The 25,005-nt window shown below is 46.4% G+C and overlaps 1 protein-coding gene across 1 annotated transcript in view; it reads left to right on the top strand.

The window, feature by feature from the left end:
* The first annotated feature begins 1,604 nt into the window (after window positions 1–1,604).
* FOXK1 (forkhead box K1) overlaps window positions 1,605–25,005 on the top strand; it is a 57,719-nt gene continuing 34,318 nt past the window's right edge. Inside the window, exon 1 of the mRNA XM_034436586.3 lies at window positions 1,605–2,369. Within this exon, the coding sequence (XP_034292477.2) occupies window positions 1,933–2,369 (437 nt within the window). The 5' untranslated portion in view covers window positions 1,605–1,932. The remainder of the gene's footprint in view (window positions 2,370–25,005) is intronic.

The raw sequence follows: 25,005 nt of genomic DNA, 5'->3' as shown, positions 1-25,005 counted from the left end.
GATACTGTAAAATGTCCATTCCTTCCCCACTCCAGGGGAAGGATACTGTAAAATCCCCATTCCCTCCCAATCAGCTGGGACCTGGGAAGCAGAGAATAGATGGGGGCGGGGCCAGTCAGCATTTTTACTACCGGTTCTCCCAACTACTCAAAACTTCCCCAACCGGTTCTCCAGAACTAGTCAGAACCTGCTGAAACCCACCTCTGGGTCCTTTCCCAGCTGGGAAACTGCGATGTTCTTTTGTTACATTGCCCCCCTAAACTTTTTTAACTTTTCTTCTTTTGCAGTTTGAAAGCACGTTGAAAACAAGGACCTTCTTGGAGAAGTGACATCTAGCGATTTTAAGGTGAAGAAGACACAAGGGGGAGAGGTGTGGCACGGGAGTGGGGGAGAAAACATCATCCCTTCCCCTCCCCCCCCACCTAAATCAGTGTTTTTCAAAAGTTGGCCACTTTTCAGATGTTTGGACTTCAACTCCCAGAATTCTTACAGCCGCCAAGTTTACACTCTACATGAAAAGGGGGCGTGTAAAGGGGTGGGGGCCCACCAGGGCCAACCGCAAGGTCTCTCCGACGCCACGTGGCTTGCACGACTGTCTCTCACGCCCACCGTGCATGCCCGGAGGAGCCCCCCACCCCCAATTGTCAAGGGCCAGCTGACACTTTGCGCCTTGCGCGCTCTTTTGCAATTACGCGCTGCTTCTTTGCGCGCTCCCCTGATGCAAAACTCGGCCGGCCCGGGTTGCGTTTTGCCCGGCCCCGGCCAAGGACGGATGAAAACAAGGCAATTTTGCAACACAAAAAACGCGCTCAACTCGGGTTAGCACGCTAAAGGTTGCATTCCCACGACCTGCCTCCGGGGACTTTGCAGAGCAGATTGTCTAAAACTCCGCCTAGAACCGCGTGGTGCAAACGAGTCAAAGAGCGTCGTGTGAAAACGCAACCCCAAGCGGGGACTCCGAAAGGGCAGGCTTCCCTCCTCCTTGCCAGAGAGGTTGCATAACGGCCTTTCCTCCCCTCCCAAGAGGCTGCCACCACCGGGGCCCACCCCGGACTGACGTCGCCTCGCCTCCACCCATCTCTACATCCGTGCCAACCTCCCTTTGCGCCAGCCAGTTCAGTTTCTGTTCCCTCCAACTTGCTTTCTCTTCCCACCCACCCCCACGAGACCGCGGGCGGTCCAGAAGCACCCCCGGAGAATCCCCCCACCCACCCTCCAGGCCAGGCCAGGCGGACCACAACCCCCATGGTCCCCAGCCCGGCAAACTCCACCAACGCCCCCACCCCCAAAACTCTTGAAACACATCCCCCCCCCCGAGAAAGCCAGCCCCCCCGTGCCCTCCGTGGAAAGGGACAACGCCCCCTCCTCGCCCCAAGACTCGAGTGGCCGCTTCCCTCCGGGGGGGGCGCGGGGAGCAGCCAGCCCTGCCCGGCCCGATCGTGTTTGTTTTGCCCGGCCACGCGGTTGCCTCCCTTCCCCCCATCCACCCCATCCACCCTCCTCCCGGGTCACACACACACACACAAGACCCGCATAGGCAAGACCCACCCCTTCCCCACTCTCCTCCCCAACCCGCACCCAGCCGGGACCACCCCTCTCCAAGCGCCAGCCTCTTTCCAAGCGCCAGCCCCCCTCCCCACGCGCGGGGAGGGGTCCGCGGAGGCGCCTGCCAGCTAGGCCGACCCCTCCTCTAGTCGACCCCCCCGTCGACCCCCGCCCCCGGGCCGCCCCCTCCCCACCAACCCGTGCGCAACGAGGTCCCCCCTCCCCTCTCCACCCAGCCAGCCTAGCCTAGCCAAGCAGGGCGCAGCAGCAGCAGCGGCGGCGGCTGCAAACGGCAGCGGGGCGGCTCCCCCTACGGCCGCGGCTCCGCCCCGGAGGCCGGCGGGGGAGTCGGCTGGCTGGCTCGCACGCTGGCTGGCGGGGAACATCATGGCTGAAGTCGGCGAGGACGGGCGCGGCGGCGGCGGCGGGGCCGGAGCCTTGGTGGCGCTGCGCTCGGCGCCCTGCAGCCCCGCCGCGCCCCAGCCGCTGCCTCCGCCGTTGCTGCTGCCGCTCGTCCCCGCGGCTTCTTCTTCTTCCTCCGTCTCTTCCTCCTCCTCCTCCACCACCGGCGGGGCGCCGCTGGCCCGGCTGCAGGGCCGCGACTTCGAGTTCCTGATGCGCCAGGCGGCGGTCAGCATCGGGCGCAACTCCTCGCAGGGCGCGGTGGACGTGCACATGGGCCACTCCAGCTTCATCTCCCGCCGCCACCTGGAGCTGGCCTTCCGCGCGCCCCACTTCTTCCTCCGCTGCCTCGGCAAGAACGGCGTCTTCGTCGACGGAGCCTTCCAGCGGAGGGGAGGGCCGCCCCTCCAGCTGCCCCCGCAGTAAGTGCCCCGCCGGGACCGGGTGGGAAGGAGGAGGAGGAGGAGGAAGAAGAAGAAGAAGAAGAGGAGCGGCTGGTGGGGAGGATGGCGAGATGGGGATGGGGGGCGCCCGCCGCGGGCCTGGTTGGAGATGCAGCTGGGAGCGCAGGGTGGGTAGGGGGGAGAACAGGAGGAGGAGGAGGAGGAGGAGGCGCGCCGGGTGGGTGGTTCCAAGGGGAGGGAGAGGAAGCCCCGGTGAAGGGGGGAAGAAGGAGGGAGAGGGGCCGACACGTGTCGGGGCAGGAGCCGGAGGGTTTGTTGACAAGAGCTCTTTTGCGCGCACGGGAGAGTCGTGGTCTCGCGGGGTGCAGAACGAGTGGAGCCCCCAAAGGAGGAGGAGGAGGAGGCGGCCCGGGAAAAGCTTGGCAGGGGGTGGGAGGTAGGATGCAGGGGGTTAAGGTCGTGGAAAGGGGGGCATTTGCAAGACAAGCTGGAGAGGAGGAGGAGGAGGAGAAGAACCCGCCACCCAGGAAAAGTCTGGGGATGGAGTTCCTTTTGGAGAGAGGGGAAGCCTCTGGAAAAGGGGGTCGCCTCTCTCAAGGAAGGAGACCACGGTTGACTTGGGGGGGGGGTGTCTAGCCCAGGAAAGACAGGCCTACCTTGCAGGGAGGGGGAAGGGATGGCAGTGTTTTGAGTTAATTTCTGAAAGTTATTCTTCACCGAAGGCACCTGAGAGGCTTCTCTAAAGAGCTGGGATCCGACTGCGGGGTTCACACAATCCGCTGGACCCCCTGCTTAAGGGAGCTGCGTGCCCCCCAAAAGTGGGGGAGAATGCAAACACTTGAACCGTGGAATGGCCTGGTGGATAGGTTCACCCAACAGGCTCCATTCAGTGGCAGGTTGTCAGAAGGGACCTGCTCTGGCCTTTTCAGGGAGGGGGGGGTGGCCCCCCCAAAATGGGGGTCTCTTTTAAAAAGGCTTGGGTGGGGGAAGGCTTTGATAGAGATTACTTGACCGGAGATTATCTGGAAGGCATTTAAATGATAGGTTTCCTGGCCTAGGAACCAGTTTAGAAAAAGGGAAGAAATTAGAGGGGAGATCCTTTTGAGGAGTGGGGGAGCTTTCTCCCCCCCCAACTCTTCCTCCCCCCAAACTCTGGGAACCCTTCCTTTTCCTGGGTCATTCCTCCTACCAGTCATTGCTTAATTAATTATCCGGATAATTAAAAGAAGGCCATCCTGCTGAGCAGAGAGCTCTACGTTTTCTTCTTCCTGTACCCCAACATCTCAGGTCTATTTAGAAAGAAAGAGGAAGAAGGTGGGGAGTCCAGACAACACCCCCCCCAGGTGCAAATCCTGCTTTGGGGTCCTTAGGTGAGGGCACAAGTCCCTCTTGACCATCTGAATTAAGCGGTGTGGAAATTGCACAGATTGGGGTGGGGTGGGGGGGGTGATCCTGGAAACCAGGCAGGGAGCTAAGCAGCTTAATGAATAAACAGCCAGCCCAGCCAAAAAGCAAACAAATCCACAATTCAGCTTTGTGAGAGGTGTGAAGGCAACCAGTAGTGTTTCCAGAATGTGGTGGTGGGGGTGGGTGGGAAATCCCTGATAGCTGAATTTAACCCGGCTCTACATTGCTCCTTAGGGCCACAAGAACGTGTGAATTCTGAGTGCAATTAAGAGTCCGATTAAACTCAGATACAATACAGAATCCCGGTGTCTTGCTTCCTTTTCTCTCCTCTGTTGTTTCGCCATCCCCAGGCCCTCCCTGGTTGTGGAAAAAAAAACCAACAACAACAACTCAAAGCATGTGGTGTTTTGCTTGTTCTGTTGTTATAGTCCTTCGGGCCCCACTCCGTATATAAGTTTTCTTGGCAAAGTTGTCAGAAGTGATTTGCCTGTGTTTTTCCGGAGTTTTAATTTAGTACCTTCGCTGCTATGGTACTCCAGGGAGATTGGGAAAAAGGACAAGAAAACACAAGAAAACACACAACTGCACATGTTGGAATAACTCTTTGTTGATATTTAGATCGTATCATGCAAAACTTTCCTTTTGGAGCAATCTTGGAATTTTTTTTTGCTGCTGTTCATGTTTGTAAGATTGTTTTGGAAAAAGTGCTTCACACTAAACCAGGTTTATTTTCTAGACAAGGAATGTCCAACCTTGGCAACTTTAAAGACTGGTAGACTTCAACTCCCAGAATTGCTAGCTGGGGAATTCTGGGAGTTGAAGTCCACAAGTCTTAAAATTGCACCTCTCTTGACTTAAAAGCACGTTTGAAGGCCAGAAGGATGAGACAATATTTCTTTTCTAGACAAGAGGTCTCCAACCCTGGCAACTTTAAGACCTGTGGACTTCAACACCCAGAATTCCCCAACCAGCCAACATGGCTGGCTGGGGAATTCTGGGAGTTGAAGTCCACAGGTTCGCATGATTGGACACCCCTCTGTTCTAAGCAGAAGGTAACTTGGTTTCGGGGATGAGCAGTTTTAGTCTGCTAAATCTGAATCTCAACAAAAAAAAACCATTGGGGGTATTTCAGAGCAGCACAACCGGAATTTCAAAATGATTTAGTGTGGGTGGTCCCGAGAGCTAATTATGAGCGTATAATAGGGGAACTAATAAATGAAGGAGTGTTTTAAGGAGGGGAAGTATTTAAAGTGACGATTGTAAGAACGAGATGCCTCAACTTTTGCAGTCAAGGAGGAATTCCAAGCAAACGAGGAAAAAGAATATTTTCAATTTTAAGGGGGGGGAAAAATAGAATGCTAATAAAGTTTGTAGCTCAGGGTTGAAATGAGAAGTCCTTGGTGCTCTCGGGGCTTGCTTGTTTTCTTGGAGACGCTTCATGACCCCTAACAGAATGCTTTTAGCATGAATGTTGATGTTCCTTCTAAAGGAAATAGAAAGCCATCAAAAACAATGTGTAAAATTGGAGTTGTTATTCTGGAAAGTTTGGGCCTGAAAATGGAATCCTTCGGATAATAAAAGAAGAGGCCTCTTTAGTTAGGGCAGAAAATGGATTTCAAACATTTAGCTCTGCTCTTCCACCATCTCATGGGCTGGCTGGAGAATTCTGGGAGTTGAAATCCACGGCTCTTAAAAGCTGCCAAAGTTGAGAAACTCTGGCATAGAGATAAATGCAAACAAAAAAATAAAATAAAATAAAGTAAGCCCTTAGGCCACGGAAATGGGGTAAAAGGGATTTTTTTAAAAAGCATAAAGAGCATTCCTGAAAGTGACCGACGATGAGGGATGACGAAGATGAGGGTGATGAAGACGAAGGTGAAATTCTAAGTCTCCCTATTCTTTCTTTCCTGGGAAAAAATTTTTTTGCCTGTTGCATGAACCTAACCTGGTGTGGTTTGGGCAATAAATGAAGCTGCCTGAATGGGAACAAGGAGTTGTGTGAACACACATCTTGTGCCTGGTAAATTAAAACAACAATAGCGATGAGAAAGTAAAGGGTATTTTGATGGCAAAAGCCATCAAGTGACCTTAGGATGGGGAATAATCGTGTAAAAAAGTGGCCCACGTGTGTAAGAAGGAGTTTTATTTATTCTGAGTTTATTTTCTGATTGAAAAAGGGACTTGGGTAGGAGATCTTCTGCCTCTATAGTCCAAACAGCAGCATCTTTGATAGAATAGAATATAATTTTTTATTGGCCAAGAGTGATTGGACACACAAGGAATTTGTATGGTAATTAATTATTATTATTTTTTAGCAGAGAGTTTTCTGCTAAAATAATCTCTGTTTGGAAATTCCTTGAGGGATTTTTGGTTTCGTAGGAATGGAAAAAAAGAATTTCCCAGCCTGATAAGGAGCAAACAGCTGGATCCCATAAATACATTTTGGGCAGATAAGAGTGAAATTGAAAAGAACAAAATTTCTTGACCGATTCAGGGTGAATCAACCGTGTGATGGATGCAGTATTGCTCCTTAAGGTATTAACAGAGATAAACACACGCCTGCTCACATGAGGGGCTGCAGAAAAGTGAGCCTTGCTTGGCTTGGTTATTGGCAAACCATGGTTTATGGCTCGGCAGGGATGAGTACACTATCCAGTGGGGGGGGGTGTGAGTTGACGGATTAAGGATTAAGCAAACTACGGTTTGGTGAAATGTGTCAGCCCAGCCTGTTGACTTTCCTGTGGGCATCATTAAGAGTTCCTATTAGTTGTAGCCTCCACGTTGTGTGTCATGGTGGCTCAATGTGATTTCAAACCTGGAGGGTATGTGCACGTATTGTGTGTGTCACAAACGTGTGTGCTTTGGAAACTGAGAAAGGAAGCAGTAATCCCCAAGAGTTTGCTAACCTTTCTCCCTCCTAAGATAATTTTCCAAGGGATGATTGCTATTTTTGCAAAGTTGCAATGAAACAGGAGTTTGGGCCTGCTGCGTCTTCCCAATAACGTGTCCAATTTTTGCCTTACCTGGAATTGTTGGAGTTGCTGACCAGCAGATGAATTGGTTGTAAGATAAATTCATTTCTCCTTGGTTTTTTTGCATCGTTTTTGCAAATTGAATTTATGGTTACATAGCCCAGAGGCACTTCACTCTGATAGGCAGTATAAAAATCTGCTAAATAAAATAAAAGCAAACATGGAAAGAATAAGCAGAAGGTGGGCCAGACACAAGTGTGGTGGGCAGATGGAGATGGAGAAATTTGCCAAATAAATAAGAAAAATAAACACGGAAAGAACAGGGAGAAGGTGGCCCAGACACACTCAAGTGTGATGGGCAGTATGAAAATATGTTAAATAAATAAATTAAAAATGTGGAGAGAGTGGGCAGAAGATAATCTAGACACAACTGTAGTGGGCAGTGTAGAAATTTGATAAATAGATAAAACAGAATAAAGTAGAATAGAATATTCTTTATTGGCCAGCTGGGATTGGACACACAAGGAATTTATCTCCCAGTGAACATACAAGCATCAAAGTAATAAATAGAACAAAACAGACTTGTAAAAAAAAAAAACACGGTAAAAAAAGGAAATAAATATGGAAAGAATGGGCACTGAAGTGTGATAGGCGGCATAGAAATATTTTAAAATACATAAAATAAAAAATGTGGAAAGAATAGGCAGAAGATGTGTTAAATGCACACGGGTATAGTGGGCAGCGTAGAAATTTGGTAAATAGATAGAATAGAATAAAATAGAATATTCTTTATTGGCCAGCTGTGATTGGACACACAAGGAATTTATCTCTGGTGCCAAAACTCCCAGGGTACATACAAGCAACAAAGTAATAAAACGAAACACACTTGTACAAAAAAAAAAAAATACATTTATGATTAAAAAGAATAATAAAACATGGAAAGAATAGGCACTGAAGTGTGAAAGGCGATATAGAAATTTGTTAAATACATAAAATAAAAATAAATGTGGAAAGAAAGATGAGTTAGACGCACACAAATACGGTGAGCAGTGTACAAATTTGGTAAATAGATAAAATAGAATAAAATAGAATATTTTTATTGGCCAGGTGTGATTGGACACACAAGGAAGCTTTCAGGCTTACATACAAGCAACAAAGTAATAAATAAAACAAAACACACTTGTAAAAAAAAAATACATTTATATTTTTTAAAAAAACAAATAAACATGAAAAGAATAGGCCAAAAACAAATGGCATCTCTTCAGACTTGAAACCTGCAGTCTGGCTGGCTTTTTGTCACCAGCTTTCAAATGAATCTTTGCTCTGTTATACTTTTATTTTTTAAAAATAAACAAAAGTTACATAACTGCAAGCTGTTTTCTTGCATTTAGGTATTTGGTGACCTGTCTCCGGTTCCTGGCTTTTTTTTCCCCCAAGGCAAATCTGAACTTGGAAATGTTTTTGTTCCGGGGGAAAAAAAAAAAATCTGGGACTCTTTATCGGGGCAATTAATTTCTCCTTGTAAAACATGGCTGACTTTTTTTTTTTTCCCCTTCCTGCTTTGCAAGAACCGATGGCGTCCGTGCCCCCTCAATTAACTTCCTCTCTCTGCTAAAATTGCAACGGGTGCCAAATTAAGAGGCTGGGAAAGCCAACTTATCTTTACATGATTGATTGATTTTTAAAAGTGCCCGAGCAACAACATTCCCCTTCCAAACATTTGTAACCGTGTTTTCCACACCTGGGTAAATTATGTAAGTTTGGATTTTTAAAAAGTGTATTTTTCCCCCCTACCCTTTGGGTAAGGGACACACGATACCCATCATCCATCACCAGAGGGACACAAAAAGTTGTAAAGGGCTTTTTGATAAGTTTCCGTAAGGAAGGGGAAAAGTTTGGAAAGCCCTGCCTTTCATTTTGTTTTAATTTGCCAAGAAAGTTTAAAAAGCAATGCCTTTTGTTTTAATTTGCCATGGAAGTTTAAAAAGCAATGCCTTTTGTTTTAATTTGCCATGGAAGTTTAAAAAGCAATGCCTTAGCAATTTTAATTGGCAAAGAAATTTTTAAAAAGCAATGCCTTTTATTTTATTTATTTATTTATTTGTTTAAATTTCTATACCGCCCTTCTCCAAATAGGACTCAGGGCGGTGCACAACCTAAGTAAAAACAAAGCATACAAAATTTAAAAAACAGTATTAAAATAATTAATTAAAATAATTAAACATTCTGGCCGTAAATTAAAACAACCCAATTTAAAATCAATTTAAAATTTAGCTCAAGCCAGCCCAGCTAATTTTAAGTTGCAAAGACATTTTTAAAAAGCAACGCCTTTTATTTTAACTCGCAAAGACATTTTTTTTAAAAAAAGCAATGTTAAGCTTTTATTTGGTTTCCTGATTTCTCGACTGCGGATAATTCTGCCGAAGGGAGGGAGTGGGGTGGAAATTGGCTTTCTCGTCTACTGTTTATGATCAGGGTAAATAAACCCCAGACTCCTCCCTTTCCAGTTTTGTAAAACCGATGATGCAATATTTCCTACCCCCCCTTCTTGCTTGCTTTTTTTCCCCTCCCCTTAAATGGAATTTGCCCTGTGTTTTCTCGCAGGTAAACAGTTCCAGTTTTCCTTGCGTTTAGTGCTTGCTGCTCGTAGCCAGGCCTCAAAACTTGTGGCACGTTTTTCCTTTCAAGGTTAAAACTTGAAACTTGTTTAGATCTGGCCGAGCATATGGATATCATTACTTCTGGATGTTTTTATTTTATTTATTTATTTATTTTGCTTGCAAAACCTTTCCTATATATGTTTCTGGTCCATAAATTTCCCAGGGAGGGGAAAAACCCTGCAGGAAAGGAAATTCCGCATGCATGTTAAATAGTAGCTCCATGGTATATTTTCTTGCATATGGCTGTGTTTAAAATGCCTTTCCGCAGAAGTTTTTTAACACGGGATTTTTTGGCAGGACAGAAAGAAGCAGCTGAAATATTTGTCCGTTTTGTGTTAGCATTTCCACCTTTCGGGGAAGGAATATCGAGGGGAGTTTTATAAATAGAAATCCCATTTTCTGTGTTTGGGCTACAGGATCGAAGAATTGAAAACAAGGTTCCCTTCTCAAGGGTAAAATATATACTATTATACAGATAGTCCTCGACTTAACGGCCACAATTGAGCCCAAACTTTCTGTTGTTAAGTGAAACATTGGTTAAGGGAGAGTTTTGCCCCGTTTTACGACCTTCCTAGCCGCAGTTGTTAAGTCAATCCTCCCGCCGTTGATAAAGTCAGTAAGTCAGCCATTAAATGAATCTGGCTTCCTCACTGACTTTGTCTGTCGAAAGGTTGCCAAAGGATATCACGGGACCCCGGGACACTGCAACTGTCATAAGTACATGCCAGTTGCCAAGCCTTTGAATTTTGATCACATGGTTACGGTGCAAAAGTCACATGGTTACGGTGCAAAAGTTTGTAACTCTGAAAAATGGTCTAAGTCACTTTTTTCAGTGACATTGTGACATTTATTATTTATTTATTATTATTTATTTATTTATTAATCAAATTTCTACACCGCCCTACTCCCGAAGGACTCAGGGCGGTGAACAGCCAAGATAAAATACAGATAATACAAATATTAAAAATCCCTTAAAATTGTTAAATATTTTGGCCGAAACACGGATTAAAACACCCAATTTATAAATTGAATGGTCAGTAAATGAACTGTTGTTAAGTCGAGGGATACCTGTATTTACTAGGGCCTAAGTTAGGGGTTTGCAGTAGATCTTGGCTTCTTAAAGCAACCCGCCAGCCACGAGTTCGATTGTAACTGTGGCTTAGAGAAGCTGGCAGGAAAAGCTAAATATACTGTTAAGAGTGATTCATGACCAGCTTGTGATCAATAAACCAGGTTAATGATTATGCTGTGGGAGTAAGAGCAAGAAAACTCACAGAAGATTTTTTTATTATTATTATTATGATTTGTGGCCAGTCGCTTGCTCTTGGGCTGGCCTACCTCACAGGGTTGTTGGGGAAAAAAACTGGAGGAGAAAATATGCTTTGTCTCTGTTAACTCCTGGAGGAACTCAGATTTAATTCAATTGAACTCTCTCTTCCATTTGTGCAAGCCTTTTTTTTTTTTTACAAATTAAACACTTTTGGAAAAATGAATGGAGGCAGTCCTTGACTTACAAACATTCATTTAGGGACCGTTCAGACTTTCAACCGGTCCTCGCACTTACAACCGTCGCAGTATGCCCCACATGATCCATGTGCTTAGAGTGGTTGCCGCATCCTTGGGTCACGTGATCGTCGTTTTGCGATCTCCCCGGCTGGCTACCAACCTACAAGCAAATTCTGTGGAGGAAACCAGTTTCGCTTAACGACCCCCTGATTCACTTAACAACCGCCGCGGTTGGCTTAACCACGTGGCAGGAAGGCCACAAAATCAGGCCCATCTGGCTGAACCGAACGGCCTCGCTTAGCGAGGGAAATTCTGCTCCCCATTGTGAAGTCGAGGGACTACCTGCATCTGAAAATATTTAAAAGTCCCAGTGTTGTTATTAAAGAAATCTCAGCCAATTATCTCCACGCCTGCAGAGAGCAGCTATCAAAGGCTAGATCAGCTCCAGAAATCTGCATCTAAGGAGACATTTAATCATCCTGCGGCGAGTTTAATTATTAGCTCGGATTTTCCAGATTTTTTTTTTCTTCATTTATTTATTTAGGAAATGCACTTTAAGTCTTCTTTTTTTCCTCTCTCTCTCTCTCTCTCTCTCTCTCTCTCTCTCTCTCTCTCTCTCTCTCTCTCTCTTCTCTGATGGAGTCTGCGGAGAAAAAAAAAATATCTCTGGTGTTTTAAGGAGTTGTGGTGTTTCTATATTCTCCCCTTCTGCTGTGTGTGTGTGTCGGAAAATATATAAACGTCCTGCCAAGCTTCCTATTTCACAGCAGCGACATAAATCTCGGTCGGTAGGATTCAGGTTTCACAGCTGTGTTGTCGTCCGGCGTGTGTGTGTGTGTGTGTGTGTGTGCTGTACACTTTTGCAAAACGAGCAGAGTGAACAAAAAAAAAAAAAAACAGAAAAAAAAAAGAATAACAAAATGCGAAATTGCTCCAAGGAAAGGCCCCCCGTTAGTGAAAGCAACTTTTATGGTGAGTGGTTTCCTCGAGAACAGGAAGAAGCAGCAAGCGACGGTGTCTCGAACCCTCTTCATTAATCTGAGATTCTCGTCCCTGGAGGCCCTGTTCAGACATGGAAACGGGCTTGTTTCCGTGGTTGGAGTGAGCCAGGGCGAGATCCCTCCTCAGGTTCTTCGTTTCGCACAACGGTCAAGCTGCCGTTACGTTTACCCCGAAGTTGATATTCGTTTTCTCGCTGCGAGATTTGACCGCCGAGGTCTGAAAGTGAGGTCTGTCTTGAGATGGAGGCCACGGACAGTCGCAGCAAACTAAGATCAAGCCGGGTGATTTATTGCTTCCAGAGTTAACAACACAACACACACACACACACACACAAAAACCTTTAATGGGTTGGTAGCCACAGACGTTTGCAGCAATCCAAGATCAAGTCGGGTGATTTCTTGCTTCTAGAGTTAACAACACACTCACCGCAGAGGTGGGTTTCAGTAGGTTCTGACCAGTTCTGGAGAACCGGTAGCGGAAATTTTGAGTAGTTCGGAGAACCGGTAGTAAAAATTCTGACTGGCCCCGCCCCCAAATATTCTCTGCCTCCCAAGTCCCAGCTGATCAGGAGGAAATGAGGATTTTGCAGCAACCTTCCCCTGGAGTGGGGAGGGAATGGAGATTTTACAGTATCCTTCCCCTGGAGTGGGGTGGGAATGGAGATTTTACAGTATCCTTCCCCTGGAGTGGGGTGGGAATGGGGATTTTGCAGCAACCTTCTCCTGGAGTGGGGTGGGAATGGAGATTTTACAGTATTCTTCCCCTGCCACGCCCGCCACACCACGCCCCACCAAACCAGGCCCACAGAACCAGTAGTAAAAAAATTTGAAACCCACCACTGCTTTGGACTCTGGGTTCCCCAGACCCGCTGGCCAACCCACGTGTTTGGGGCCTTCCGGAAGACTGTCAAAGTGGGGGACAGTCTAATTTCTGGAGGGATGATATTCCAAAGGGAGGGAGCCACCACGGAGAAGGCCCCCCTTCTGGGTCCCATCAGATGTATCTCCTTAAAGGACAGGACCCACGACATTCCTCTCTCGCCGCTCTAGTGGGTCGGGTGGATATGACCAGAGGTGGGCTGTTGGGGGTTCGCACGGGTTCGGGAGAAACTCTAGCTAAGATTCTGTGCAGTTTGGAGAACCCCCAAATCCCTCTCTGGACTGGCCCTGCCCCGCCCACCCTACCCCGCCTCTCCAAGGAGTTCCCATGTCAGGGATGAAATGCTCCCGGTTCGGACCGGATTGCACAATCCGGTAGCAATTGTGGCCCGCCCGGGTGTCATTACTTCCTGGTTTTTACCCTCTGTGCGCATGTGCTTTTGCTCTCTCGTGCACGCACACGGAGAGTGCACTTCCGAACCGGTAAGAAAGGTAAGTAAATTTCACCCCTGCCCCATGTGGCCCGTTTTGGATGCAAGTAGGTGCAGGGTGTGTGTGGAGGCTCGGGGAGGCCGTTTGGGAACTTCCATCCTCCAGAGGGCCTCCGGAGCCTGGGGAGGCCGTTTTCGCCCTCACGGAGGCTCAAGGAAAGTCTCCGGAGCCTGGGGAGGGCAAAAATGCCCCCCCTCCCACCATGGCCACGCCCACCCAGCAACTTGGCAGAGAACCCCTTGCTAAAATTTTTGAAGTCGACCGCTGGTCCCATCAGATGTATCTCCTTAAGGGATGGGACCCCCACCATTCCTCCCTCCCCACTCTAGTGGATCGGGTGGATATGACCAGCAAGAGCCATTAATAAGATGTTAATAGGGTATTATTATTATTATTGAAAGAGAACCTTGGCCCCAATTTCCATGCTCCTTTCCAATCAGTGTTACGAATTTTACCAAAATTGAGGCGGCAGCTTGGCTCGGTGTGATACGAGCTCCTTTGACGCTTGGTTGGCTTGGAGAGAGGACCGTCTCAAGGTAGAGATGCTCGAAGCAAGCAGCTCAACCATCGAATGGGGTGTTGTGGCTTTTAATTCTGTGTTGTTTCTATGCTTCATCTGAGTGGGGAAATTGCACTAAACGAAACCGAAAGTCTTTCACAAAAACAGCAGGTACGACCTGCAAGCACAGGCTCCACAATAAGTTAAGATTAAGATCCAGAATCTGATAACCTTGGTTTTTCTTAACCACAATTACTTAAATAAAGCATGACTTCCTGATTGCACATAAGCCTGATACCATGACTTCCAAAACACCATAGCTAGCTTCACATAGAAAGAAACCATTGTTACACGATGTTTTAACCCTTTGGCTTGATTTTTAAGCTTTGGTATCCCGCAGTTCTCTTACCAACCTCATGTTAAGCAGGTCTACTCAAAGGAAGCACCAAACTACAGTGGTTGGGTTTAAACATCACGCTAAATAGTGATGTGGTCCGTTGTTTGGTTTAGTGTGTCATGCTTTCTTCAACAAACCATAGTTAGAATAATGGTTGGAAGGGACCTTGGAGGTCTTCTAGTCCAACCCCGTGCTCGGGCAAGCAAATAGTTGTTCAATCTCTTCTTAAAAACTTCCAGTGTTGGAGCATTCACAACTTCTGGAGGCAAGTTGTCCCACTGATTAATTGTTCTCACTGTCCGGGAATTTCTCCTTAGTTCTAGGTTGCTTCTCTCCTTGATTAGTTTCCACCCATTGCTTCTTGTCCTGCTCTCAGGTGCTTTGGAGAATAGCTTGACTCCCTCTTCTTTGGGGCAGCCCCTGAGATATTGGAAGACTGCTATCATGTCTCCCCTGGTCCTTCTTTTCATTCAACTACATACTCCATTCCTGCATCCGTTCTTCGTATGTTTTAGTCCCCTAATCATCTTGGTTGCTCTTCTCTGCACTCGTTCTAGAGTCATAGAGGTGTATTCTTCAACATAATAGAACAGTTAGATACAGATACAGATCAACAGTGTTGGAAGGGACCTTGTAGGTCATCTAGTCCAACCCCCAGACCAAGCAGGAGACCCTAAACCCGTGATGGCGAACCTGTGGCACACAGTGCCATACCAGTGGGCACGCGAGCTCAGCTGATTTTCGGGCCTTCTGGGCCCACCAGAAGTAGGGAAACAGGTTGTTTCCTGCCTCTGGAGGGCCTGTGTGTGGGGGGGGGGGAATGCCCGTTTTTCTCTCTCTCCAGGTTCCAGAGGCTTTCTAGGTGCCTGGGGAGGGCAAATACAGCCTTCCCCACCCACCTGGAGGCCTTCCAGAGGCCGGAAAAGGCCCGTTTGTCAACTTCCTAGAAAGCCTCTGGAGCCTGGGAAGGGCAAAAAACGGGCCTACTGGGCCCACCGTCCCATCACGTCCCAAAAGCAGGCGGAGCGCGGGGGGGTTGCATACACATACGTGGGGGACGGGGCACATAGAATTATGGGTGTGGGCTGGCACGTCCACGCCCCCCTCGCTTTTGGCACGCGATGGCAAAAAGGTTAGCCATCACTGCCCTAAACCATTTCTGACAGTCCAGTCTCTTCTTGAACGCTTCCAGGGATGAAGCTCCCACATCTTCCGGAGGCAACGTCTGATCCATCGGTTGATTGTTCTCACTGTCAGAAAAGTTCTCCTTATTTCCAGGTTGAATCTCTCCTTCATCAGTTTCCATCAGGGGGGGTTGGACTAGAGGTCCTCCGAGGCCCCTTCCAAACTCCATCATTCTATTCTATTTTTTTTTTTCTTCTCGTACTAAAAACAGCTCAGTTTCTTGGGTGATCATATCTCGCCGTCCTTCGGAGTTAAATCCTTGATATTCCGTCCCTTCAGCTTCGAAACGAACTTCCTGGAACCAGATTAAGAATTACCTTAGCTAAGCCAATTACCTTAGTCATGAACCAGGAAGATGGCACGATAGGAATCTGGTGTCTCTCCCTGATTCATTCGTGGAAGATAATCACACAAATTTTAATCATGCAAAGCAGCGTCTGCATCAAGGCAAGATGTCATCAAAACCGTGAAATAGATGTTGTGATGTAATACCACAAGCTCCCTTCCCCTTGGGGACAGACAGTCCTCGACTTGCAACAGTTCATTTAGTGACCATTCAGATTTACTGTTGTGGTCCTCCAGCAGCCTGCGGAGCTGGCAGCGGAGTCGGGCAGCGATGAGGCTGAGGAACATGGGCCAATCCTGGAGGCAGAGATGGGGCCAGGGCCATTGGGGAGTGATGTGCAGACTCCAGAGCCTCCAGAGTCGGACAGCAGAGAGGCAGAGGAACAGGAGGAGCCTGTTCCTAGTGCACGCATGAGAAGAGCTGCCAGAAGGCAAGAGCAGCTCAAGCAAAGAGGACAACTCGGGAGTAAGGCCAAGAGATGATTGGCCCCTCCCATAAGGCTTAAAACAGACCAGCAACGGCGTTTGGGCTTTGCCGGAAAACAACGTTGGTAGCTTCGTCGTTGTCTTCTTCGTCTACGTCTTGTATTTATTTTTGTATCTGTGACTTCTGAAAGTTTGCCAAGAAAGGCCTTTGGCAGTTTGCCTAATTGGACCAAGGTTTGCGATAGGACTGAGGAATTTGTGTTGGGAGGAATTTGCTTTAATTTAGTTGAACGACGCTGGGAATGAAGTAATTCTCAGCTGTTCGAATATAGTTAGCTTTTTCACGGACTGATTTTCCTACTACTTACTTGGGCCTGGGTCACAACATTTAAAACACCACTGAAAAAAAGTGACTTAGGACAGATTTTCAGTCTCACGACCGCTGCAGCTCACGTGATCAAAAAATTCAGAAGCTTGGTTCATATTTATGACGGTTGGAGGGTCCCATGATCCCTTTTCGTGACGAGCAAACTCAATGGGGAAGGCAGGTTCACTTAACGGACAGCTGTGGCAAGAAAGGGGGTGAAACGGGGCAAAACTCACTTAGCAAATTTCTTACAACTGTCTCGCTTAGCGACATAAAGTCCAGTTCAAACCTTTGGAGGCTTAAATGGACCCATTTTCCGGACAGAAAGATCACCCGAAGTGACAAGGGTGCTTTTTGCGGTTTGCAGTGTTTCAAATCTCTTCCTCCCCTTTCACCGCGGACAAAAACCCTTCCCCTGTCCTGCTTTCTATAAACAGAGAGAGACGGTGTACCCAGAAAAAAAGGCTCGCTTGATCTTTTTAAACGGAAATGTTTATTAAAGTTTGTCGAGCGTGACAAAAGGAGAGAGAGAGAGAGAGAGAGAGAGAGAGAGAGAGAGAGAGAGAGAGAGAGAGAGCGGATGCAAAAAGGCCTTCGATTTCGGCATCGCCTGTGCAATGACAAGCTTTCTTTTCTTTTTTTTCCCCCAAAACAAGAAGAAAAAAAGATGAAGGGGGGGGGTTGGGGGGTTTAAGGGCTTTGTAAGTGTGGATTCCTCGGTGGATCAGAGAGCCTGGCAACCGGAGGAGGGATTTTGGGCCCTGGTAACGGCCTTTAAGCCTCTTCCCTTCTCCAGCCAATGGGAAGGGACGGGATAAGTGGAAATCCTGCAGGAATTCGGACAAAGGGATAGTGGCCGGGTCTTTAAGAAGAGACCGGACAACCCTTTGGTCTGAAACGGTGTAGGGTTTCCTGCCTGAGCAGGGGGTTGGACTAGAGGACCTCTGAGGTTCCTTCCAGCTCTGTTATTCTATTCTATTGTTTCTCTTTTGCCCAAAACCAAATGGGAGTGCCCATTGCCTGAAACGGTATAGGGCAGTGATGGCTAACCTTTTTGCTGTCGCGTGCCAAAAGCGGGGAGAGTGTGGAGGGGTGTCGCAGGCACGTGGGCCCACACCCATAATTCAATGCGCCCCGCGCATGCCCACACAACTCCCCCACGCTCCCCCTGCTTTTGGCACACGATGGCACAGTGGGCCCGGTAGACCCATTTTTTCGTCCTCCCGAGGCTCCAGAAGCTTTCTTGGCGCCTGGGGAGGGCAAAAACAGGCTTCCCTACCGTTTCTGGACCATTTCCTGACTTCCGGTGGGACCAGAAGGCCCGTTTTTCGCCCTCCCCAGGCTCCAGAGGCTTTCTAGGAGCCTGGGGAGGGCGAAAACGGCCTTCCCTACCCTTTCTGGAGGCCTCCCGGAGGCTGGAAACGGTTGTAAGTGCGAGAAAGGGTTCCAGGTCGCTTGTTTCAGTGCTGTCATAACTTCGAACGGTCACTAAGCGGACGCTGTAAATTGAGGATTACTGCACACCTCTGATCTCCCTTCCGTTGACTGGCGCAGTTCATTTTGGTCTAGAGGTAGTCCTCGACTTACGACCGTTGCTTAGTGACTGCCTCAAAGCCACCATCTTCCAGCCCCCCCTTCGTATCGTCTCTTCTTACTCCCGCAGGACTCCATAGAAAAATATCTCATATTTTTGGACATCATGGCCCGCTTGGGTATATCAGAGCAAAAAAAAAAAAGAAGAAGAATTCCCCATGTCATTTTTCTCCTTTTCACACTCCAGAGGAGCAAAATGCAACCACCGTTTTTTTGTTTTTGTTTTTTTTACCCCCAGAACCCAGTTCATAAAGTAGCTTAATGGCAAAATCTCCCGGGAAGAGTCATTGTATTAGCATCTTTGCTGGATACACCAGACTGGTTTAATTGTTATGTAAATTACTCTTGCTCCGACATCAACTTTCTTCTTAATGGGCCATTCATCACTGCAAAGTTTTCTCTCAAGGAGCCAGCTGCTCTTCCTCACAAGTCTTCCCCCCCCCCCACAAAACCCCACAAAAATCACATTTAAAATAGACAGACAGACAGACACAGATAGAGAAAGAGAGAGATGGAGAGATAGAGATTAGAGAGAGAAAGAGATGAGGGAGGGAGGGAGAGGGGGAGAGAGATACAGAGATACAGACATAAATTATATATATATATATATATAAAGAGAGAGAGAGAGAGAGAGAGAGACGATAGATAGATAGATAGATAGATAGATAGATAGATAGATAGATAGATGATAGATAGATAGATAGATAGATAGATAGATAGATAGATAGATAGATAGATAGATGATAGAGATAGATAGATGACTGATAGATAGATAGATAGATGATAGATAGATGATAGATGTGTTTTTATCCTTTGTTTTTGTCCTCAGTTTCTCTGTGTGTGGATGGATGGAGGAATGGAGAGAGACACTAGAGAGATAACAGAGATACAGATATAAATTATATATAAATATATATAGAGAGAGAGAGACCAGATAGACAGACAGAGATATTATATATGTTTTTGTCCTTTGTTTTTTCCTCAGTTTCTCTGTGTATTGAGGATAGATGGATGGAGAGAGGGAGAGAGACACTAGAGAGAGATATATATATACAGATCTAGATTATATATAGATAGAGAGATTAGAGAGTAAGAGAGACTGGAGAGAGAGAGAGAGAAAGAGAGAGAAAGAAAGAGAGATACCCTATTTCCCTGATAATAAGCCCAATTGGGGTTTTGAGCGCATGAACTAAAATAAGTTTCCCCCCCCCCCCCCCGAAAATAAGCCCTCCCCGAAAATATTTAAACACAGAACTGGAAATAAGGTAAGATGGCAAGAGGAGCCCCATCTTGCTCCACGGGCCCCAAAATAATAAGATCTCCCTGAAAATAAGGCCAAGCGCTTATTTCGGGGTTCAAAAGAATATAAGACAGAGTCTTATTTTCGGGAAAACACAGACAGACAGATAGATAGAGACAGATGATAAAGGATGGATGGATGGATGGATGGATGGATGGATGGATGGATGGATGGAGTGAGTGAGTGAGTGAGTGTTAGAAAAAAATCTCACATTCACAAGCTTAGTCTGGTGGTCCAGGCTGGGTTGCCAGGGGGAATCACGTAACTCCGGGACACTTCAAGCGTCATAAATATGAGACAGTTGCCAAGAATTTTGATCACATGTCCACGAGGATTCTGCAGCGGTCCTCAGGGTGAAAGAAACCCGGTCCTAAGTCACTTTTCTTCGTGCCGCTGTAAGCTGATGAACATGACCCTGGACTACTCCAACGGTCATAAATACGAGTCAGCGGCCAAACATCTGGATTTTGACCACGGGGGATGCTGCAACGGGTCATAATAATTGTGAAAAACCTTTTCACTTTTTTTTTCCAGCGTCGTTGAAATTTCAGTCACTTAAATGAACTGTTGTAAGTCGAGGACTACCGGGCTAGCAAAGGAGCTGAAATTTAGCTAGTGGGCTAAACGTCATTGAAAGAATCTAGAGAAGGGAATAAAATCACTCATGATTCCTCCCTTTCTCCCCTCTGTTTAACTCTGTTTATTATTAATCATTGTTCAAACAGCCGAGTGGAGATTTATTGACACAGGAAGGTTGAGAGGAGGGCACGGAAGGCAGCAGCCAAGTTCCCTTCTCAAAGGCTTGCCAAATAGCAGGTTCAGGGAGTCCTCGACTTATGACCACAATGGAGCCCAAGGTTTCCGTTGCTGAGCGAGACAGTTTCTTGAGTGAGTTTGGCCCGGTTTTGCTACTTTTCCTGCCGCCGTTGGGAAGTCGTTAAATTAGCAATACGGTCGTTAAGCGAATCCGGCGTCCCCCATTGACTTTGCTTGTCAGAAAGTGGCACAAGGGGCATCACGTGACCCTGGAACAGTGCAGCCGTCATCAATACGAGTCAGTGGCCAAGAATTTTGGAATTTTGATCATGTGACGACAGGGAATGCTACAACGGCCTTAAGTGTGGGGGGAGGAGTCACTTTTTGCAGTGTGCCCTTGTAATGTCAAACGGTCACTAAGTGAATGGTTGTAAGTTGATGACTGCCTTTATGGTCTTAGAAAAGTTTTTGATGCTTCCTGAACTTGATGGTTGGCTGGCAGACATTTTATTACCCAAGTAGGTTACGTCATCAGGGCAAGGTGAGTTAGAAAACTCTGTGTGAAGAGCTAGAAAACTCTTGTGTGGTTACTATTAAAGGAGACTGAGAAGGGAGGGAGGGAAGGAAGGAAGGATGGAAAGAAAGAAATAGGTTGGAAGGAAGGAAGGAAAGAGAAAATAGGTTGAATGGATGGGAGGGAGGGAAGGAAGGAAGGAAAGAAATAGGTTGAAAGGAAGGAAGGAGAAAATAAGTTGAATGGGAGGAAGGGAAGGAAGGAAGGAGAAAATAGGTTGAATGGAAGGGAGGGAGGGAAGGGAGGGAGGAAGGAAAGAAATAAGTAGGTAGGAAGGAAGGAGAAAATAGGTTGAATGGATGGGAGGGAAGGAAGGAAAGAAATAGGTTGGAAGGAAGGAAGGAGAAAATAAGTTGAATGGGAGGGAGGGAAGGAAGGAGAAATTAGGTTGAATAGAAGGGAAGGGAGGAAAGAAGGAAGGAAGGAGAAAATAGGTTGAATGGGAGAGGGAGGGAGGGAGGAAGGAAGGAAGGAAGGAGAAAATAGGTTGAATGGATGGGAGGGAGGGAAGGAAGGAAAGAAATAGGTTGAGAGGAAGGAAGGAGAAAATAAGTTGAATGGGAGGAAGGGAAGGAAGGAAGGAGAAAATAGGTTGAATGGAAGGGAGGGAGGAAGGAAAGAAATAAGTAGGTAGGAAGGAAGGAAGGAGAAAATAGGTTGAATGGATGGGAGGGAGGGAAGGAAGGAAAGAAATAGGTTGGAAGGAAGGAAGGAAGGAGAAAATAAGTTGAATGGGAGGGAGGGAGGGAGGAAGGAAGGAAGGAAGGAAGGAGAAAATAGGTTGAATGGGAGGGAGGGAGGGAGGAAGGAAGGAAGGAAGGAAGGAAGGAAGGAAGGAAGGAGAGAGAAGATCCTTGATGCTCTCTGAGCTTCATGCTTTTCTTGCAGACTTTTCATCCCCCGAAATAGGTAACACCATCAGTGCTAATAAGGAGTAATGTTTGCTCTGTTTATATCCTGAATGAAATGTGATGCAAGCCGTATTTTGAAACCAGACACAGCTACGCAACTGTATTTTTTCCCTTCTGGTTTCCTTGAGTTGCCGTTGATGGAAAGGACACCAAGCGGCTGCCAAATTGCAACGGAGGGACGGCCGTCTTTGAAAAGGCTGTGATGAGCTTTGTTGAATCATCCGGTTGGAATGCAAATATTCCCACCTCCAGCATCGTCATTGGATTGAAGTGTTCCTCGCTATCATTGGCTGCTGGGAACCGTAATAATTGAATAGGAGACAAAGCTTCTCAACTGCATGAAGTTCGGTGAAGAAGGTGGAGTTGAGGTGCTCTATCCTCATTTCCAACCCCTCCCAAAAAAAACCCTCTTTGAAATCTGGAACGGAGGTTTTGTCCCATAACAGGATTGCTGTTGAGCTAATTTGGCACCTCCTAAAAGTTACACCCCGAGGGCACAATTAGAGCTTAGCAAGCAGATATTCCCGAGTCAACTTTGTGTGATCTTGTAGTACGTTGCTGAGGACATCTGAGGAACCACCCAGTCAACGGTTGGGCTGCTTTGTAGTTTGTCAGATTTATTTTGGGTATCTGAGGGTGGAAGCAGGTTTGGGCTGGTTCTTCAAATAGATCTTGAGGGTCAATCCTTGTTGGGGACTTTGGTGTCACCAGGAAAGTTCTGGAGAAGGTATCTTCTTCTTCCTGTTCCTATCCTTTGGTTAGAGTTAGGGTTAGGGTTAGGGTTAGGACTCAGGCAAGTCCCTTGGACTGCAAGGCGATCCAACTGGTCAGTCCTAGAGGAGATCAACCCTGACTGCTCTTTAGAAGGCCAGATCCTGAAGATGAAACTCAAATACTTGGGCCACCTAAGGAGAAGGAAGGACTCCCTGAAGAAAAATCTAATGCTGGGGACAATGGAGGGCAAAAGAAGAAGGGGACGGCAGAGAACGAGGTGGCTGGATGGAGTCACCGAAGCAGTCGGCGTGAGCTTAAATGGACTCCAGCGGATGGTAGAGGACAGGAAGATCTGGAGGAACGTTGTCCATGGGGTCGCGATGAGTCGGACACGACTTCGCAACTAACAACAACAATCCTTTGATTTTATGGAGCGGGCATTAATCGTGGCAGGTTTGTGGTGTGTAAGATATGAGATCCCAAGGAAAAGTGAAACACGCAGAACAAATGAGATATACAAAAATTGTCACCATAGAAAAAACGAGATATGCAAAAATTATCACCACGTCAGTTGGGTAACCTTTAGCATGAATGATGGCCTTACAACGTCTTCCCATGGAGTGAACCAAGTCTTTGAGTTCTGCAGCTGTTATAATGTTGAAACCAAGATTGAATGATGGCTTCTATTAACTGGGTTTTATTGCGGGGTCGCTTCTGACTAACAAGTTTCTTTAGTGGGCTCCATAGATTTTCAATTGGGTGAAGGTCTGGGCTATTCCCAAGCCATTCCAGCAGTGGAATAGGATTATCTTGAAACTCCAAAAAAAAAAAGTGGTGTTATTAGCCATCAAACCTCAAAAATACACTTGTCCCAAAAGGTTTCCACAATTTTGGCCACTACTGTATAATATAATATAATATAAATACAATGTATTTGTAAGTTTTAGAAGTTGAAGGATTATTATCATGTATACCTAAATGGTATTATTATTGTTATTAGTAGTCTGTATAAAGTAAAGTGACAGTACATATACAGTGTACTGTTCACTAAGCACTCATATATGTTAAAGAAAAAACATGAAATATATATATATATATATTTTAAAGATCACTATTTCCCCCGTGGGAACGGGGGGAGAGGAAGCACAATCCTTACATTCCTCAAGAGGACAAACAGGTTACCCAGGAGTAAAGCAGTTGGGAAACCCTTGATGGAATGCAGAAACAACATTACTTGCACTTTCTCCTTTTTGTCCTCAATTTATGACCACCGTTGGGGTCAGAATTTCCATGGTTAAACAAGAAGGTTCTTTTATGAATCGTGCCTGATTTTATGACCTTTTGGCCAGAGTTGATAAGCAAATCACTGCGGTTGTTAAATGAATCATGAAGTCCTTAAGTGAATCCCAGCTTCCCCCATTGACGAAAGCCAGCTAGGAAAGTCACAGGATGCTGCAGCCATCATAAATACATGCCAGTTGCCAAGCAACCAGATTTTGATCACATGACCAGGGATTTTTGCAACGGTTATAAGTGCGAGGACCAGTTACACGTCGCTTCCCCCCCCCCCCAGTTCTGTTGTAACTTCAAGCCAATGGTTGTAAGTTGAGGACACCTGTACCAGTGAGGAGAACGAAACAGAGAAAGGGAGAAAGGAAATTGCACGTGGTTGGCACAATAAATGAATCTGATTTTCCTCCTGAAAATAAGACCGGGTCTTATATTAATTTTTGCTCCAAAAGGGCTTATTTTCTGGTTAGGTCTTATTTTGGGGGAAATATGGTAATAAATACACCCATCTGGCTGACAATCTTAACTGGGGCTTATTTTGAGAGTAGGGCTTATATTACGAGCATCCTGAAAAATCGTGCTAGGACTTATTTTCCTGCTGGGTCTTATTTTCGGGGAAACAGAGTAGGTAGGTAAGTAGGTAGATAGGTAGACAGACAGACAGACATGGATGGATGATAGATAGATAGATAGATAGATAGATAGATAGATAGATAGATAGATGATAGATAGATAGATAGATAGATAGATAGATAGATAGATAGATAGATAGATAGATAGATGATAGATAGATAGATAGATAGATAGATAGATGATAGATGATAGATAGATAGATAGATAGATGATAGATAAATAGACAGACAGACACAGACAGACAGACAGACAGACAGACAGACAGATAGATAGATAGATAGATAGATAGATAGACAGACAGACGACCTCTTAAAGTCCCTTCCAACTTTTGTTATTCCGTTGTTAACTTGGGAGACTCAACCATCCAGAACCCCGAATCGTAGCTTATTCGTCTCGGCCTCCTGCACCCCCCACCCCCCACTTCCTTCCCCAAGAAGGAAGGAAGGAAGAAACATTTTGCAGATGGAAGTTGTAGAAAAAACAAAAGGGATCCCCCCCCCCTTTTTTTTTTTTTTTTGGGAGAAAGCACAATCTTTTTTTTTTTGTTTCGTTTTGTTTTAATTTTCCTTTTTAAAAACAACGTCTTGTATTTCTCTAACCCGGCTGTTCACTTGAGAAGGAGAAAAGGTTGGCCACGCAGCCTTGTTATGACTTGTTCGGTTAAAACAATGGGGTGGGATTGGGACGGGTGTCTGTGCAGGCTCTATTTCAGGAAAGGGGGGGGGAGTTATTAAATATTTTTCTTCC

This window comes from Pantherophis guttatus, chromosome 14 (genome assembly GCF_059756535.1).
Source record: "Pantherophis guttatus breed Tessera chromosome 14, ASM5975653v1, whole genome shotgun sequence".
Taxonomy (NCBI): domain Eukaryota; kingdom Metazoa; phylum Chordata; class Lepidosauria; order Squamata; family Colubridae; genus Pantherophis; species Pantherophis guttatus.
Note: the sequence above shows the minus strand (reverse complement) of the source record. Positions and strands in the feature narration are given on the sequence as shown.